We start from the raw sequence: 16,724 nt of genomic DNA, 5'->3' as shown, positions 1-16,724 counted from the left end.
GCCGTGTCAAAATGACGATGTGTCCTTGGGCAAGGCTCACCCTACTTGCCTCGGGGGGAATGTCCCTGTACTTACTGTAAGTCGCTCTGGATAAGAGCGTCTGCTAAATGACTAAATGTAAATGTAAACTCCAGACAGTCGTAGATAATCATTGACCAGGCTTAGTCATTTACGTATGGATTTAGGGAGCCCTTGGCCAAAAGAATGCAGGTGTGTCTGCATTTGTTTGTGTGTCATTTTAGGGTCTCTGGTTGTCCCATACGTTTGTTTTGCGGGTGTTACATTTGTGTGTTAGTTTAATTATTCTCATTTTAAATTGTGTAGCTTTCCCATGTTGAACGAACACGATTTTCTTGCATGTTTCAAGTAGGCCAATAGTCTGTAGATTCTGAAATGTGTGTAAGAAAGTGGTTAGTAATTTTGATTTGATTAGATTATTCTGGAGCGTTCTCTTGGCATATTTAACACTGTAGCCCAGTCATCTAATTGAGAGCCACTGGCTTCCCTCAATCCTGCTTCCTCATCCCTGGATGTAAACCAATTAGCTTCACTTGAGTTCGCTAACCTGCTTGATGATATTTGATCACAAACTTACTCATGTCCTAATAGAAGCACCTTCTACCGGAATCAATTTATCTATCCTGCCAGAAGTCCAGTGACCATTAGTGTAATTCTTTTCTATGGTTTGATGTTCTAACTATATCTAATTTGGGACTTCTTGACTAAAGGGGTTGTCTAAATAGGTGGACTAATTTGGGCATCAAATCTGTTTTCAAGGATTTTTGTAATTCTGGCTCATAGTGAAAATGCCAACGTCACAAAGTCAACTTCTTTGAAAAACATGTCGGTGACCAGACTCCACCTACTGTATAACATATTTTCTATCCAACTTTATTATACTTTAGACTCTCATGTTTCCTAAATGACGCTTAAATGTCACACTGTCACTGTAATTGCTGACTCGTCAGCTTGTCTCCTCTATGACCTAAGACAAACGTGTCCTTCCTTTCAACTGCTGCCGGGGCACAGTCAGGACTGTTTTAAGGTCCTGGCTGTCCCTGTCTCCTCCTTGTGCTGAGGAAGAAAAAAAAAGAAACTTCTTTCCAGAAAGCACATTCTTGCTGTCCCACTTTGGAACGCTCTAATAGCACTCTTTTCCCCACAAAGCCTTTGCTTTCTCTCCCTCTTTCTTTCTCTCTCTTTTCTTCTTTCTTTCTCTCTCTCTCGCTCTTTCGATCTCGTCATTCCTTCTCCTTCTCTTTGTTTCGTTGCCCCTGTTCCTGTTCTCTATTCTCTGCGGCCCTGAAACATTCTTAATATTTCTTTTTCCTTTGTTTTCCTCCATTTTTTTCTGTCTCTATCTCTCTCTCTCTCTCACTCACCCCATGGATCCCTCTCCTGGTGTCGTTTGCCTCGTGAGTATCTGACTGGGATGACAGTGAGATTGTGTTGTTTCTGGTGAGGTCTCTCTCTCTCTCTCTCTGTGTCTCTCTCTCTTTCTCTCTGTGTCTCTGTCTCTCTCTCTCTGTCTGTCTCTGTCTCTCTCTCTCTGTCTGGCTCTCTCTCTGTGTCTCTGACTTGCCAGCTACCATATGAGGTCACCATCCCAGATTGTTGTGGAGTGGGTTTGTCCAGGCAAGTTATTTGTCATGGCAAAGTCACAAGAGGAAAAGAGAGGGAGGGAGGGACGGAGAAAGGGAGACAGACAGACAGAGAGAGGGAGAGAGACAGACAGAGACAGACAGACAGGGGAACGGGAGAGAGACAGTCGGGGGAGTGGAGAGAGACAAACAGGCAGGCAGGCAGACGGGGGAGAGGGCGAGCGAAAGAGGGGAGCTGTATCTGGAGAAGTTGACATTCGATCAGACGGTGAGCTTGGAAATAATGAATATTTAACCGAGCGCCGGACTACAAGACGCCCCTCTCAACGCACACTCTCAAAACCACATTTCGGGCTCACCGACTGTGTTTGCTTACGCAGGGTAGAATCGACCCTGACGTCTGCTGTGTGAGCGTGTGCTCATGCATGTGTATACCGGGGTGTGTGTGCGTGTGTGTGTGTTGTCTTGTTCGTTCCCACTGGCCCTCTGCTCCGCATGCTGGGATGAAAGTCTTTGACTTCTGCCACCTCTGAATAATTAACAATGAGAGAGAAAAAGATGGATGGAGAGCGACACAGGAAATGCATAGAGAGAGACGGACACATACATACAGAGAGAGACACACACAGAGAGAAAGCGAGATGCTGAGAGAGCTACGGAGACACTCAATATGCTGGTAGAGACATGCTTGGAGAGAGGTGGGAGAAACCGAGACAGTGACTGTTGCAAAGAGAGGAATATGCAGACAGAGAAACAGGTCCTGAGAGAAAAACTACAGAGACTGATAGAGAGCCATAGAGAGATATGGTGAGAAGAAGAGATAGTATAAAAATGTAATGAGTAACAATTAACCTTTTATCCCTGAGCTTGGCACCTCCAGGTTAGCAGGTCATCAAGCCTGGTCTTGTCACCTCCAGGTTAGGAGGTCATCAAGCCTGGTTCTCTCCAGGTTAGCAGGTCATCATCCTTTGGATTGTTCTCTCCAGGTTAGCAGGTCATCAAGCCTGGTCTTGTTCTCTCCAGGTTAGCAGGTCATCAAGCCTGGTCTTGTTCTCTCCAGGTTAGCAGGTCATCAAACCTGGTCTTGTTCTCTCCAGGTTAGCAGGTCATCAAGCCTGGTCTTGTTCTCTCTAGGTTAGCAGGTCATCAAGCCTGGTTCTCTCCAGGTTAGCAGGTCATCAAGCCTGGTCTTGTCACCTCCAGGTTAGGAGGTCATCAAGCCTGGTTCTCTCCAGGTTAGCAGGTCATCATCCTTTGGATTGTTCTCTCCAGGTTAGCAGGTCATCAAGCCTGGTCTTGTTCTCTCCAGGTTAGCAGGTCATCAAGCCTGGTCTTGTTCTCTCCAGGTTAGCAGGTCATCAAGCCTGGTCTTGTTCTCTCCAGGTTAGCAGGTCATCAAACCTGGTCTTGTTCTCTCCAGGTTAGCAGGTCATCAAGCCTGGTCTTGTTCTCTCTAGGTTAGCAGGTCATCAAGCCTGGTTATCTCCAGGTTAGCAGGTCATCAAGCCTGGTCTTGTTCTCTCCAGGTTAGCAGGTCATCAAGCCTGGTTCTCTCCAGGTTAGCAGGTCATCAAGCCTGGTCTTGTTCTCTCCAGGTTAGCAGGTCATCAAGCCTTGTTCTCTCCAGGTAAGCAGGTCATCAAGCCTGGTTCTCTCCAGGTTAGCAGGTCATCAAGCCTGGTCTTGTTCTCTCCAGGTTAGCAGGTCATCAAGCCTTGTTCTCTCCAGGTAAGCAGGTCATCAAACCTGGTTCTCTCCAGGATAGCAGGTCATCTTCCCTGGGCTTGTCGTTTCCAGGTTAGCAGCAGCGGCATGAATGGTCTATGCAGCTCGTTGATGTTATTTAAGGCCTGTCTATCAAGTAGAGCCCTGAACATTGATTTGATTTTGAAACTGGATGTGTCTACATCTCAGATAAGCAAAATAAAGAGATTACCGCAGTGCCCTGATGGCAGTGTAAAAGGTTGCGTGTGTGCGCCTGTGTTTGTCCAAGCAGTGGCTCGGTCTCTTTTCAAACCACAGAAGTTAAAGGGGGCCAAGACGGAGCCAAATGCAGGCTGGGTATGATGGATTGATTATGCATTTTCCGGTGTATAGCCGTCTGCTTCTCACACACACACACACACACACACACACACACACACACACACACACACACACACACACACACACACACACACACACACACTGTGTAATAGTACATCATAAGCCTGTGCAACCGAATTACGGGACTACATATAGGATCTGCGTCGTCTGCTGGGCCGGTGAGCAGTGAACTACCTGGAAACTCCCTGAAATACCCTCTGGTATGTAGATAGAGGGTTAGCTAACTATTAACTAAATAAGAACAGGGGTTATGGACACTGATCTTTGAGCTGGAGTTTTGGTGATGTCACATATACTTAGATACAGAGTGGACAGGTATACACACACAGACACACACACACACACCCCCTTACCGGTAAGCCATGATGTAAATTCATAGATAGTCAAACACACACCCCTCTCCTGTAGTAAATTAACTAATTGGGAAAACTTTGGGTGAAGATCACATTGAATATAGAAGTACATGGACACACACACACCCTGCCATGTCACATCTGCTACCAGTTTGGATCCTCACTCATGTCCTACATGGTTACCTTAGACTACAATAACAGGAACATTAAACAGAAACCTATAATTTAGCAGACCAAGGCCTGGCCTCTCTCTATGTTTCCTTCTGTCTCACCCCTCTATCCTGCTGCCCTACATTTTCTTTCAAACACGTTCCCATTTGGTCTCCTCTCGCCCTTTTCTCTCCCTCACTTTGGCTGTGATAACTTGGTGAGTTGTCGGGTGGGTGTGTGCTGTATTTTGGGGACTTCTCAACGGCTTTCGCTCAGGTTCACTCTGTGCACATTTACATTTAGTCATTTAGCAGACGCTCTTATCCAGAGCGACTTACAGTAAGTATAGGGACATTCCCCCCAAGGCAAGTAGGGTGAAGTGCCTTGCCTAAGGACACAACATCATGTGGCACAGCGAGGAATCGATCCGGCAACCTTCTGATTACTAGCCCGACTCCCTCACCGCTCAGCCATCTGACTCGCTTCGCAGCCTCAAAGCGGTTATCTAGCCCCAACAGCCCCCTGTTCTCCTTCCGTCCTCCGCCCGGTGACTTCCACAGCAAGAACCACAGGACCGTAAATGAACAAAAGAGATAAATCTCCCCTTTCTCTTTCTCTCCCTCACCCCTCCCCATCTACCCCCCCCCCCCCCTTCTCCCTCTCTTCCCCCCCACTTCTCCATGAAGGTTTGCCAAGAACCTGTCCCCGGACAAGATCAACCTGAGCACGCTGAAAGGCGAAGGGCAGCTCACCAACCTGGAGCTGGATGAGGAGGTCCTGCAGAGCCTGCTGGACCTGCCCACTTGGCTCGCCATCAACAGGGTGGAGTGCAACAAGGCCGCCATCCGGGTAACATGTGCAGGCACACACACACACACACACACTGTTTCGCGCACAGACACACCCGCATAATTTGATTGAAAATGGGTGTTATGATGACATTCTTGTTGTAACGGATGTCCTGAAAGTCAGCAGTTTTGCAACGTTTTAAAACGTTATTTACAAATGTGATCCCATTTTTGGAAGGTCGTTTTAGGACCGCTGTTCTCCCTGAGTTTGCACATTCAGTGCCTCCCCCTGTTTGATGTGCCTTATGTTGGCTTTTTGTATTTTTTTCAGCTGTCTTGCATCTATGTCTTGCATCTATGTCTTGCATCTATGTCTTGCATCAAAACCAGTTGACAAAAAAGTCTACTCAGTTCACTTAACATTTGAATCATTAGGCTATGCTAAATGAACAAGCACACCCTTCTCTTCAGTGCCCTATCTGGCTAACACACACACACACACACACACGTCCAACTGCACCAGCATTGCATCACACACAATTCCAGAGCACAACAGCGTTGAGTCACTGCAACACACTGCAATCTAGGCTGTTCTATAGAGTGAAAGGATGTGTGTGTGAGCCAGATAGGGCTCTGAAGAGCTTGTTCATTTAGCGTAGCCAAACAAATGAAATGTGAAGCGACTGGGGGTCCTTGTTGCTCAGGCGTATAGCGCTGGCCGCATCCTCCTTTTCTGTCCAGTCTCACCAATGCTGACAGCCCTGAAGAAGCATCAGTCTTTGTCTTCTCTGACTTCCACCACTCCCCCTGTTCTCTATCTCTCTTTCTCACTCTCTCTTTCTACATTTGAATTTGTATATCGTAATGCACCATGTTGACAGTCATGGGGACTTCCTGTCAGAAATGTCCCATGAATAGAACTATTCAGCATTTACTAATTCCATGAGCTCCCCAAATCGCCGTGTTCAAGTTCCCGGTTTGCTTCTAGAAGCGGGGAAAAAAAAAAAAAACACTAAACATCCCTAAATCTGTCATTGGTTCTGAGTGTGGGCTGTTTAATTGGACATGGACATGAGTAAGAGGCTCTCAGAACAGGATTAATAGACTTTGGAGTTGAGGTGAATGAAGTGGCTTAGCCTGCTGGAAGTGGACGTGTTTATTTCCTCTGAGGTTCTAGCCCGGCTCCCTTGGAGTACCCGCTATTCGGAGTTGATTTAATGCGTGCCCATTTGGTTTGGCTACGCAATACTTGGATTGGAATACCTTACTCTGGACTCATTGGAATAATAATCCCCTGTTAAACAATTATATTCATGTAAAAAAAATACCTTAAAAATAAAGATTTATTGGAGAGAAAACAAGACTTCCCCTGTTCTCATGTTTGAATGTGTGGGGGCTTAACAGGGCTGTGTTTGGCCCAGTTGAGATTAGCTGAGATGGACGTAGTCATGGCTAACCCCAATTTTTTTTTCACATTTTGAACAGATTCCATGGACCAAGCTGAAAACTCACCCCATTTCTCTGGTAAGCATTTGTTTGTAAACCATTCTAACGCTACGTTCTCGATTAAATCGTAAAGGCATCTTCAGTGCGTCTTCTTTGCAAGTCATTGCTTGTGTAAATCCTACTTCACAAATAACTACCACAAATGACAGGTTATGGCTAAACCATGGTTTAGGGAATAAGATGTAATGGGTACATGCTGTTCAATAAAACTAGGACTTGCTGGAGTTTAAAGTCTTTACTAAAACAACTGGGATACATACAGCATAATAGAAAGAGGTGATTCAGTTTTGATCAGTGAAAGCCAAAGCCTGTGAGCAAAAGATAATCAGATAAATAAATAAATAAGATAACATTCAGTGACTAAAACAGTTGCGCCATTTCACGATTATAATAATCAAAACAAGGCTCTAACGATACTCTACTAAAGGCCTAACTTTACTAGCGCAAACATGCAAGTGATACTAGAGATGCAATGTTCGCCGAGTCAGTTACTTCTTTTGAATGTGCCTCATTACAAGGTGAACAAAAGGAAACCGCTGAAGGTGTTATAGTGGTTGGCGTCATCATAGACTACTCTTTTTCGCCAAAGCCTGACATAAACGCTGTCCCCGACTTCCAGCTGCACCACGACTGCATTGCTAGCGCTGTCGTGGACGTCCGGCTGATCCGTGACCCAAGTAGACACCTACAGCTCGTTGTTCTTCATTAAAGACAAAATGGAGTTTGAGTTCCCGTAGTTGTTGTTGTACATGGTGTAGCGCAAGTAGTACATCCCTCTCACCATGGCTGTGATCGAGCCTGTGGCAGGGTTGTAGCAGTTACCCGAGTTGGAGAAGACCTTCTCGTACTTCACAACGCTGTCCTCGTCAAATGGGCCGGTGTTCGCATAGCCGGATGTTCTGAGGGTGGCGGAGAACGCTACTCTGGACCGTTCCAGAACTTCCTTCACCGCTGTCAGCTGCTGCTCCTGAGCTTGGTTGACGCGGCCCAACTCTTCGACCTGGCTCACCATTGTTAGTAGCTTGGCTTCCACGGTTCCCAGTCTCTCCTTCATGGCTCCCTGTTCGCTGAGGACCATGCAGGCTTCAGGCTGACAGGGACGATCGCTCCGGGCCCCTTGGTTCACTTCTTCACCTGGGAAACCGGCGCAGAAGCCACAGCACAGAGACAACAGCACCAGTACTACGCTTCCCATCATTTTTCTAGACTCTTCTTCAGAAGACCTTTGGCAGTATTTGTATTGTTTTCCTGTGGTCCTGCCTTTTTATACTGTCTTCACATGCCTGGTGGTGCGTCATTTCTTTTGTTTGTAACATTGTGTTGTGTGGAAATGTAGGTCATGTAGATCAGTTCAGGGACACAGTAGAGTTTTATGTCTAACAACGCCCCCGGGTTGAATTGCAAAAGATAAAATGGATAGATAAAAGATCATATAAAATAGCTTACAGGAAAAACAAAGATTTATCGCAGTTTTGCTATTCATTCAGCTGCACCCATTCTTCTGTCTCGAGTTTGCTGTTGTAAGCACATTTGAAGAAAACTGATTGAGGGTGTTGACACTGCTGTGGGCTTTTTCAAAGGAGCATCAATCCCCTGGGCATGGATGAACACCTTTCAAGTTACTCCCTCAAGTGAAATTGTCAATAAAAACAGGACCAAGAATTCCAACGTCCCTGTACTTGTACCAGTTACAAATTGCAACAAAAAAAAAAAAATTCTGAAAGCCAAATGTTAGAATTTACTAAAAGAAGGATCAATCTTTTTCCAAAAGCCTCCTGTCCTCGAGTCTTACTGAGCTTCAGGAGATCTGTATGGAAGAACAGCATCCAGTAGGATAAACACAAACAATACACTGAAATCGGATTCTGTGTGAGTGTTTGTTAGCACGTTAGCAAGAAGTCGATGACACGCAGCAGAGACCTGGAAACCTGCAGCGTGTTCGTGAAGTGTGTCTTATTCCCGTCATGGCTCTGTTTCTCCAGACTCTGGACAAGGTGGTGATGGAGATGAGCACCTGCGACGAGCCCCGCCCCCCCAACGGCCCGTCTCCAATAGCAACGGCCTCGGGGCAAAGGTGGGTGCTGACTCTCCCGACCTGAAGCAGAGTGGTGGTTCAGAGCGGACCTTATCCGTCGGACCTTATCTGTCAGAGCAAACAGCCGCTTGTTTGTTAATGGCCCCTGATTCGTTCATGACTGGGATTTTTTGCCTTCCAATCTCACGTTCTCTCCTTCTACTTTCTCTCCTCTCTCTACCACCCCCCTCCACCCACACACCACCACTCTCTCTCTCTCTCTCTCCTCCCTCCCAAACCCCCACTCTGCTCTCTCTCCCCCTCCCAAACCCCCACCCTACTCTCTCTCTCTCCTCCCTCCCAAACCCCCACTCTACTCTCTCTCTCCCCCCCTCCTAAACCCCCCGCTCTCCCTCTCCCCGTCTCAGTGAGTATGGCTTTGCCGAGAAGGTGGTGGAGGGGATGTCCCTGTCCATAAACTCCATCGTGATCCGGATCAGCGCCAAGGCCTTCAACGCCTCCTTCGAGCTCTCCCAGCTGCAGGTCTACAGCGTCAACACCAGCTGGAGCGCCAGCGACCTGAAGTTCACTCGCATCCAGGACCCCCAGAGAGGAGAGGTATAGTCACGCACGCACGCTCTCACATGCACCACAAACTCACACATGCGTATCTGGAGGTTCACCCGCATCCAAGACCCCCAGAGAGGTGAGGTGCACACACAGACAAACTCACATTTACACGCACACGCTCACACACACACACACACACACACACATGTAGCTTGAGCTTCACCCGCAGGGCGGCGGGCGACCGAATACAAGAAGTGTACACGTCCACACACAGACCGGAGAGGTGCGGTCCCGGCTGGTCGCGACCAACTGACGCCTCGAGTGTTTGAGTGTGCCCCACCAGATCCTGACCTTCAAGGAGATCAGCTGGCAGATGATCCGCATCGAGGCCGACGCCATCCAGAGCGGCGAGCACGAGGTGCTCAGCGCCCCCATACGCCTCATCACCAACCAGTCCAAGATCAGGGTCACCCTGAAGAGACGGGTAAGAGGCACGCACACGCCAAACACTTAGACACACACACACACCCAGCGCACGCACACATGCACACACCAAACACATATACACACACACCATCCAGCGCACGTGCACGCACACATGCACACACCAAACACGTATGCACGCACACACACCATGCCCGCACCAAAAACACGTGCACGCACACAAACACGCCCACACGAAACACGATGAATGTGTTTGGGCCAACAGCTTGGAAAGACGGCCTTTGTAAACAAGGATCAGTATCTACCATACACACACCAGCAGGCCGTAAGGAGTGTGTGTTGGAACAAAGGATTACTGTGTGTTAGTGTGTGTGTGTGCCAGCTGCGCGTGCACGGCTCTGCTCGCACGTGGGTGTGAAAACGTACAAAGGGTACGATGAATCTGCATCTGGCCTTTCGACACGGACACACACACTCCCTTCTCGTCAGTATAATCAGAGATGAACTTGAGCTAACACTATCATGCTGCCCCCCCCCCAATTGACTTTAGACATGTTCATTCATATGCGGATGAGTTTCCTGACAACGTGTGTGTGCGTGTGTCATTGAGTAAAGGCCATCATTTGTAACAGTGTGTGTGTGTGTGTGTGTGTGTGCGCGGTCTGTGTGCATTACCAGAAAGGGGACTTAACAAGGCGTGTGTGTGCGTGTGTGCCTCGATATGTGTGTTGGTGTGTGTGCGCGCTCCTGCGTGTGTGTGTGTGTGTGCGCTCCTTCGTGTGCGTGTGTGGGTGTGGGAGCAGATGAAGGACTGTAACGTGGTGGCGTCCAAGCTGGTCCTGATCCTGGACGACCTGCTGTGGGTGCTGACGGACTCCCAGCTCAAGGCCATGGTGCAGTACGCCAAGTCCCTCAGCGAGGCCATGGAGCGCTCCGCCCAGCAGAGGAAGAGCATGGCCACCGAGGACCAGGTACACACACGTACACACGCGTATATACACACGCACGGCTCACGCCATGGTCCAGTACGCTGACAGTCAGTCATGCTGGGAGCCTTGCCCTTCCTTCGTTTTCTGTCTTTCTGTCTCGCTCTCTCTCTCTCTCTCTCTCTCTCTCTCTCTCTCTCTCTCTCTCTCTCTCTCTCTCTCTCTCTCTCTCTCTCTCTCTCTCTCTCTCTCTCTCTCTCTGTCTCTGTCTCTGTCTCTGTCTCTGTCTCTCGCTCTCTCTCTCTCTCTCGCTCTCTCGCTCTCTCTCTCTGTCTCTTTTTCTGTCTCTCTCTCTCTCTCCTTCCCCTCCCTATCAAGTGACTCACTCTGTGGTTGGTCAGTTTGTCCCTGCCCCCCCCCCCCCCCCTTCAGTTCTTGACATGGTCCCTGGTGCCACCTACTGGTCAGAGCAGCAGTTGCTCAGACCTCCTAGCAGGGCAGTGGGTACTCACTGACTCCCAGCTAGGAGTCGACTTCACACCACCCAGACCCGTCCTCATGACCAGGACCTTCCGGAATCATCTATTCAACAGCGTTCATATGTGGCACAGCAGCTAACTGTGTCACCGTTCACTGTGTGCGTAGCACACGCGTGCGTCTTGTCAATTGTTATTTTAGGTCCAACGTGGGTTGATTCGTATAACATACGTAGGCGATACAGATAGGGAGTTCCATATGGGTCTGCCGTTATGTTCGATGGTCAATTAGGAACTCTGAACATCAAAAGTCTCGAGTTCAAGTCATTGTTACGTGGGGGGAATGACTCGCGGCCTGTATTTCCACGGTGTTACATGTGTGTGTGTGTGTGTCTTCCAGGACTCTTCGGCGGCCCCGACAGCCCAGCAAGTGCGTACGCAGCAGGCGGCGGCTGCGGCCGACCAGGGCGCCAGCATGGCCCGGCTGTTCAGCGACAACGACGTGTGCGAGACCTCGCACCACCTCCAGATCACACACCTGGACCTGCACATCTGCGACGACATCCACGCCAAGGACAAAGGTGCGGGCGCTCTGAAGACTGAATAGCATCGCCATACGCGCTACGAAAGACACATGGGCACATTTCTGGCTGGTCTTTTTGGAATGCCCTGTTTGTGTGCGTTCATGTTTCTTTCTCTGCGTAGTGGTCAACAAGAGGATAACGGGAGGAGCCATGCAACTGTCCTTCAGTCTCATCACACTGGACTACTACCCCTCCCACAGAGCAGGTTAAACAACCTCCACGCAACCCTCACACAACCTCCACACGACCGCCACGCAACCCTCACACAACCTCTACACAACCCCCATGCAGACCTTACACAACCTCCACACGATGCAAACAACCTCCACACAACATCCTCAACTTTGACACCAAGCTGCAGCAACGTCAGTGCTGCACGGACGCACGGACGCTGCGTAACGGACCACACGTTTATGGATCTTGTATCTTGAGCTGTTGTCCTCTGAGAGAAGTCTAAGATGTTGGCAGCTGTGACCAAGACCTGTCCCCTGTTGTCCCCCCCCCCCCCTTTTCCCCTGTTGCCCCCCCTTGTCCCCTCCTATCCCCTGTTGCCCCCTTTTGCCCCCTCCTGCCCTCCCCCGTCCCCCGCTGCTCCCTCCTGTCCCCTCCTGTCTCCAGGTGACAGCTGTGTCCACTGGATGCACTACAGCGAGGCTACCAAGGCCAGGGAGGGCTGGGCCCGCAGTCTCCTGGAGGAGTTCAGGTCCAACGTGGAGATGCTGAAGACGGCCATGAGAGACCAGCAGGGGCCCACACACACCTCCCCCCAGCACGGTAACACACACACACACCACACCTCCCCCATTATGGTCACACACACCACACACACACACCACACACTCACCACACACACCTCCCCCCACCACGGTAACACACACACACACCACACCTCCCCAGCACGGTAACACACACACACCACACACACACACCTCCCCCCAGCACGGTATCAAACACACACACACACACACCTCCCCCCAGCACGGTAACACACACACACCCCACACACACACCTCCCCCCAGCACGGTATCACACACACACACACACACACACGCCTCCCCCCAGCACGGTATCACACACACACACACACACCTCCCCCCAGCACGGTAACACACACACCCAAATGGGCATATGGCTCCACCATACTGCCCCACACCACAGGGCAGTAGCTGGGTCAGACCGCCTCACATCGGCCCCCCAGCATGAACAGCCACCGGCGACGTCGTAACCCTGGGTTGTGTTGTCCCTCCTCCCCCCAGCGACGTCCGCTATGGACGGTGTGTATGGTCCTCCAGGAGAGGAGGAGGAGGAGGAGGGAGGAGTGGAAGGAGGAGGAGAAGTAGAGTTTAGGGGGCTGGACCTCGCTCGGCCGGGGTGGGGCACGCACACTCAGAGGCAGACACGGGGGAGGGGACAGTGCTGCTGGTGCCTGGAGCCAGGTACCCACCCCCCGGTGGTGTGTGTGTGTGTGTGCGCACGCGCCGTGCGGTGTTGTACATACTTCTTTTTGGGGGGGGCGGGGGGGGGGGGGTGTTTTGGTGAGATGTGGTGGACATGTGTTTCGCCTTCCGTTTCATCTTTCTCCCTTATCCTCGTTTCCTTATTCTCTCCCTCCCTCCCTCTCTCCCTCCCCCTGCCTCCCCTCCTCCCCCCCCAGGTAAGATCAGCACCAGCTCCAGCTCGGCCTTCACGCCTCCTCAGCCCCCCAGGACCCAGCTCATGTCCAGCTCCGTAGTCCTCAGGATAGCTGACTTCAGCATCTACCAGGTCACACACACACACACACTAATAAACGCGGTAGAAATTCAAACACACAGTTTGAATAGTGCTAAATCAGTACTGTGTATGTGTGTTTAGGTTTCCACAGCAGACCAGAGGCGCTCCAGTCCCAGAACCATGGTCTCCTGTAATAAGAAGTCGCTGTACCTGCCCGCAGAGATGCCCGCCATCCACGTGGAGTTCACCGAGTACTACTTTCCAGACGGCAAAGACTACCCCAGTAAGACCCTACGCCACCCTGCCTTCCTCAGTTCATACCCTACCCTTACAGCCCTACCCTACCCTTACAGCCCTACCCTACCCTTACAGCCCTACCCTTACAGCCCTACCCTACCCTTACAGCCCTACCCTACCCTTACAGCCCTACCCTTACAGCCCTACCCTACCCTTACAGCCCTACCCTTACAACCCTACCCTACCCTTACAGCCCTACCCTACCCTTACAGCCCTACCCTTACAGCCCTACCCTACCCTTACAGCCCTACCCTACCCTTACAGCCCTACCCTTACAGCCCTACCCTACCCTACCCTTACAGCCCTACCCTACCCTTACAGCCCTACCCTACCCTTACAGCCCTACCCTACCATTACAGTCCTACCCTACCCTTACAGTCCTACCCTACCCTTACAGCCCTACCCTTACAGCCCTACCTACCCTACCCTTACAGCCCTACCTACCCTACCCTTACAGCCCTACCTACCCTTACAGTCATATCTTACAGCCCTACCTACCCTACCCTTACAGTCATATCTTACAGCCCTACCTACCCTACCCTTACAGTCATATCTTACAGCCCTACCCTACCCTTACAGCCCTACCCTTACAGCCCTACCTACCCTACCCTTACAGCCCTACCTACCCTTACAGTCATAGCTTACAGCCCTAACCTACCATTACACTCCCTACCAATGTTCCCCCCCCAAAAAAATAAATCTGCACTAAGCAATTAGAAATCTGTCTGAGCGCAAACCTCAGTAGGCCTTAACATTACTAGTAAAAACAAAAAATACAGTTTCAACTGGTCTGCGCGGCCGGGCATGCGTGCAGCTTAGAGGGAACAATGCTCCCTACCCTAACCCTTCTCTTACAAGCCAAAGAGCGTGTAACCCCCATGTGGGAGACCCCCCCCACCCCCATGTACCATTCACTCCCACCCAGGATGTGACATGACTCTGTATCCCCCCCCTCCCTCCCCTCCCCTCCTCCCCAGTCCCCTGCCCCAACCTGTACGTGCAGCTGAACGCCCTGCAGCTGGTGCTGGACCCACGCAGCCTGGTGTGGCTCAACCTGTTTGGGCTGGACCTGAAGCAGAGCCTGGAGCAGTTCATGGAGCTGTACAAGCTGGACGACTCGCAGAAGAGCGAGGAGCACGTGGACATACGCGTGGACGGACTCATGCTCAAGGTAGGGCGTCCGCAACGCGCCTTCTGACTTCCGTGAAGGTAGAAGTACAGTCCATTTACCATTCACTCCCCGCCGCCAACCCCGACCTCTCCCCCCCCCCCCCCCGCCCCAGCTGGTGGTCCCGGCCGAGCGCGACCCCTCGGCCCCCGCCGACCTCCCGCGCTCCGTGTCGGTCCAGACCTCGGAGATGGTGGCCAGCAACACCCGCCACCCGGCCAGCTGCTCTCGCTCCCAGCTGGAGGCCCTCCTGCAGGCCTTCCGCGAGGAGGCCTTCTTCTCCTCCGCCTCCTTCCCTCGCTCCTCCCCCTCCTCCGCCGCCTCCCCCCCTCCCCTCCTCCACCCCGTGTTCCAGCGCCACGCCCACGAGCAGGACACCCTGCTCCACGACGTCTTCCGGGGCCTGGTGACCCCCGGCCTGGCCGCCGACGCCCTCAAGAGCCCCGCCGCCGCCGACCTGTGGGCGCTGCACTTCTCCCAGTTCTGGGTGGACTACGAGGGCTCGCGCGGCGGCGCCAAGGGGCGGCCCCAGCCCTTCGTCGACGCCTTCCCGCTTACGCTGTGGGCATGCCAGCCGGCTCGGCACGCCCAGCACCGCGAGAGGCTGCGGGCGGGCGCCGCGGGCCTGCCCCGGAGCGAGTCGGGGGAGCAGGGCCGCCTGGAGAGGAAGAGGAGGTTGAGGGAGTTCTACAGGACGGAGGGACGGGCGTCGCCGGGGGCCGCGGCCGCCCCCCCTCCGCCCCCCAGCAACGGCCTCCACAAGCCCCTGTCCCTGGACAGCCTCGCGCCGGCCGCGCCAACCGGGGCGGATGCCGACGTGCACGTGCTCGTGCACGTGCAGAAGCATTTGAGCGTGCAGGTGAGCCGCAGGGGGAAACGCGCATACACACACACGCGCGCATGTGGATTTATCTAGGAATGTTTGCCATGTCTGCTGATAGACGGCCTAACATTTTGTACAGCCCTATTTCTGACACGGTGGCGGCAGGCATTTAGCCGTGGCGGGCACAATCGACATCGCGGGAAACACTGAATGTGACGTGCTCCATTATCTCCAAAGTCGTTTAATAGAAGTGTGTGTGTGTGTCTGTGTTTCAACAGTATCTGGGGATAACAGGTTTTTATTATCAAGCCATCATTATTGCAAGTGATGCGAGGTAAATGTAGAACCATTTGATGAGATACTTGTATTTTGTACATTCATGTTATACATATATTTTGCTTGCGTGTCTGTGTGCGTGCGTCTGTGTGTGTCCGTCCGTCCAGGTGAGCCACCGTCAGTACGTCTTCCTGATGCGTCTGCAGCGCGGCATCAAGGCCCTCCAGCACACCCTGCAGCAGGACCTGGAGGAGATGGGCTCCCGCCGGCCACACCCCCCCCAGCCCGCCGGCCCCTCCCCCCAGCCCGCCGGCCCCTCCCCCCAGCCCGCCGGCCCCTCCCCCCAGCCCGCCGGCCCCTCCCCCCAGCCCGCCGGCCCCCGGCCCTTCTCTGTGTGCCTGGCCGTCCTGCTCAAGAGCGCCGAGGTGGCCCTCCTCCTCAACCCGGCCCCCCAGCCCGGGCCCCCGGGCTCCCCCCTGGGCTCGGAGGTCTCCCCCTCGGAGAGCAGGGGGACCCTGGAGGCCGGGGCGGAGGCCGGGGACCCGACGGAGGCCGGGGCCTGCACGGTGGACCAGCTCCTCTGCGGAGGAGGCGAGGCCGAGGGGAGCCCCGCCCCACTCATCCCCACCTCGTCCTCGGCTCGTCCGTGGGACCCCACCGGCCGCAAAGCCTCCCTGGACGCGGGGAGGTCCAGCGCGGAGGAGACGGGCGAGGGCTCGGCGGAGGCCCGGACGGGGGGAGAAGGGCAGGCGGTGGACGCCAAGGCCCAGCAGGGTGAGCCCTCGGGGGGGAGGACTGGTGTGGGAGACCCCCTCTCTGACTGGAGCGACGGCAGGGAGAAGAATTCAGGAGCCAAGATGCCTCAGTCCATGTCAAGGTACACACGCGCACACACACTGGCATTTCTGACCACTGGCGAGAAGAAGAA

The 16,724-nt window shown here is 52.6% G+C and overlaps 1 protein-coding gene across 2 annotated transcripts in view; it reads left to right on the top strand.

Annotated features, from left to right (window-relative positions):
• uhrf1bp1l (UHRF1 binding protein 1-like) overlaps window positions 1-16,724 on the top strand; it is a 31,299-nt gene that overhangs the window by 4,556 nt on the left and 10,019 nt on the right. For both annotated transcript variants that reach the window (XM_047017679.1, XM_047017681.1), the window contains exons 2-15: window positions 4,897-5,059; window positions 6,484-6,522; window positions 8,487-8,578; window positions 8,947-9,136; window positions 9,432-9,572; window positions 10,336-10,503; window positions 11,335-11,515; window positions 11,640-11,723; window positions 12,137-12,292; window positions 13,174-13,283; window positions 13,374-13,515; window positions 14,507-14,700; window positions 14,813-15,556; window positions 15,964-16,673. In XM_047017679.1, coding sequence (XP_046873635.1) covers window positions 4,897-5,059; window positions 6,484-6,522; window positions 8,487-8,578; window positions 8,947-9,136; window positions 9,432-9,572; window positions 10,336-10,503; window positions 11,335-11,515; window positions 11,640-11,723; window positions 12,137-12,292; window positions 13,174-13,283; window positions 13,374-13,515; window positions 14,507-14,700; window positions 14,813-15,556; window positions 15,964-16,673 — 3,114 coding nt within the window. The remainder of the gene's footprint in view (window positions 1-4,896; window positions 5,060-6,483; window positions 6,523-8,486; window positions 8,579-8,946; window positions 9,137-9,431; window positions 9,573-10,335; window positions 10,504-11,334; window positions 11,516-11,639; window positions 11,724-12,136; window positions 12,293-13,173; window positions 13,284-13,373; window positions 13,516-14,506; window positions 14,701-14,812; window positions 15,557-15,963; window positions 16,674-16,724) is intronic.

This window comes from Hypomesus transpacificus, unplaced genomic scaffold (genome assembly GCF_021917145.1).
Source record: "Hypomesus transpacificus isolate Combined female unplaced genomic scaffold, fHypTra1 scaffold_62, whole genome shotgun sequence".
Classification (NCBI taxonomy): Eukaryota; Metazoa; Chordata; class Actinopteri; order Osmeriformes; family Osmeridae; genus Hypomesus; species Hypomesus transpacificus.
This window is presented reverse-complemented; position numbering and strand designations above follow the sequence as displayed.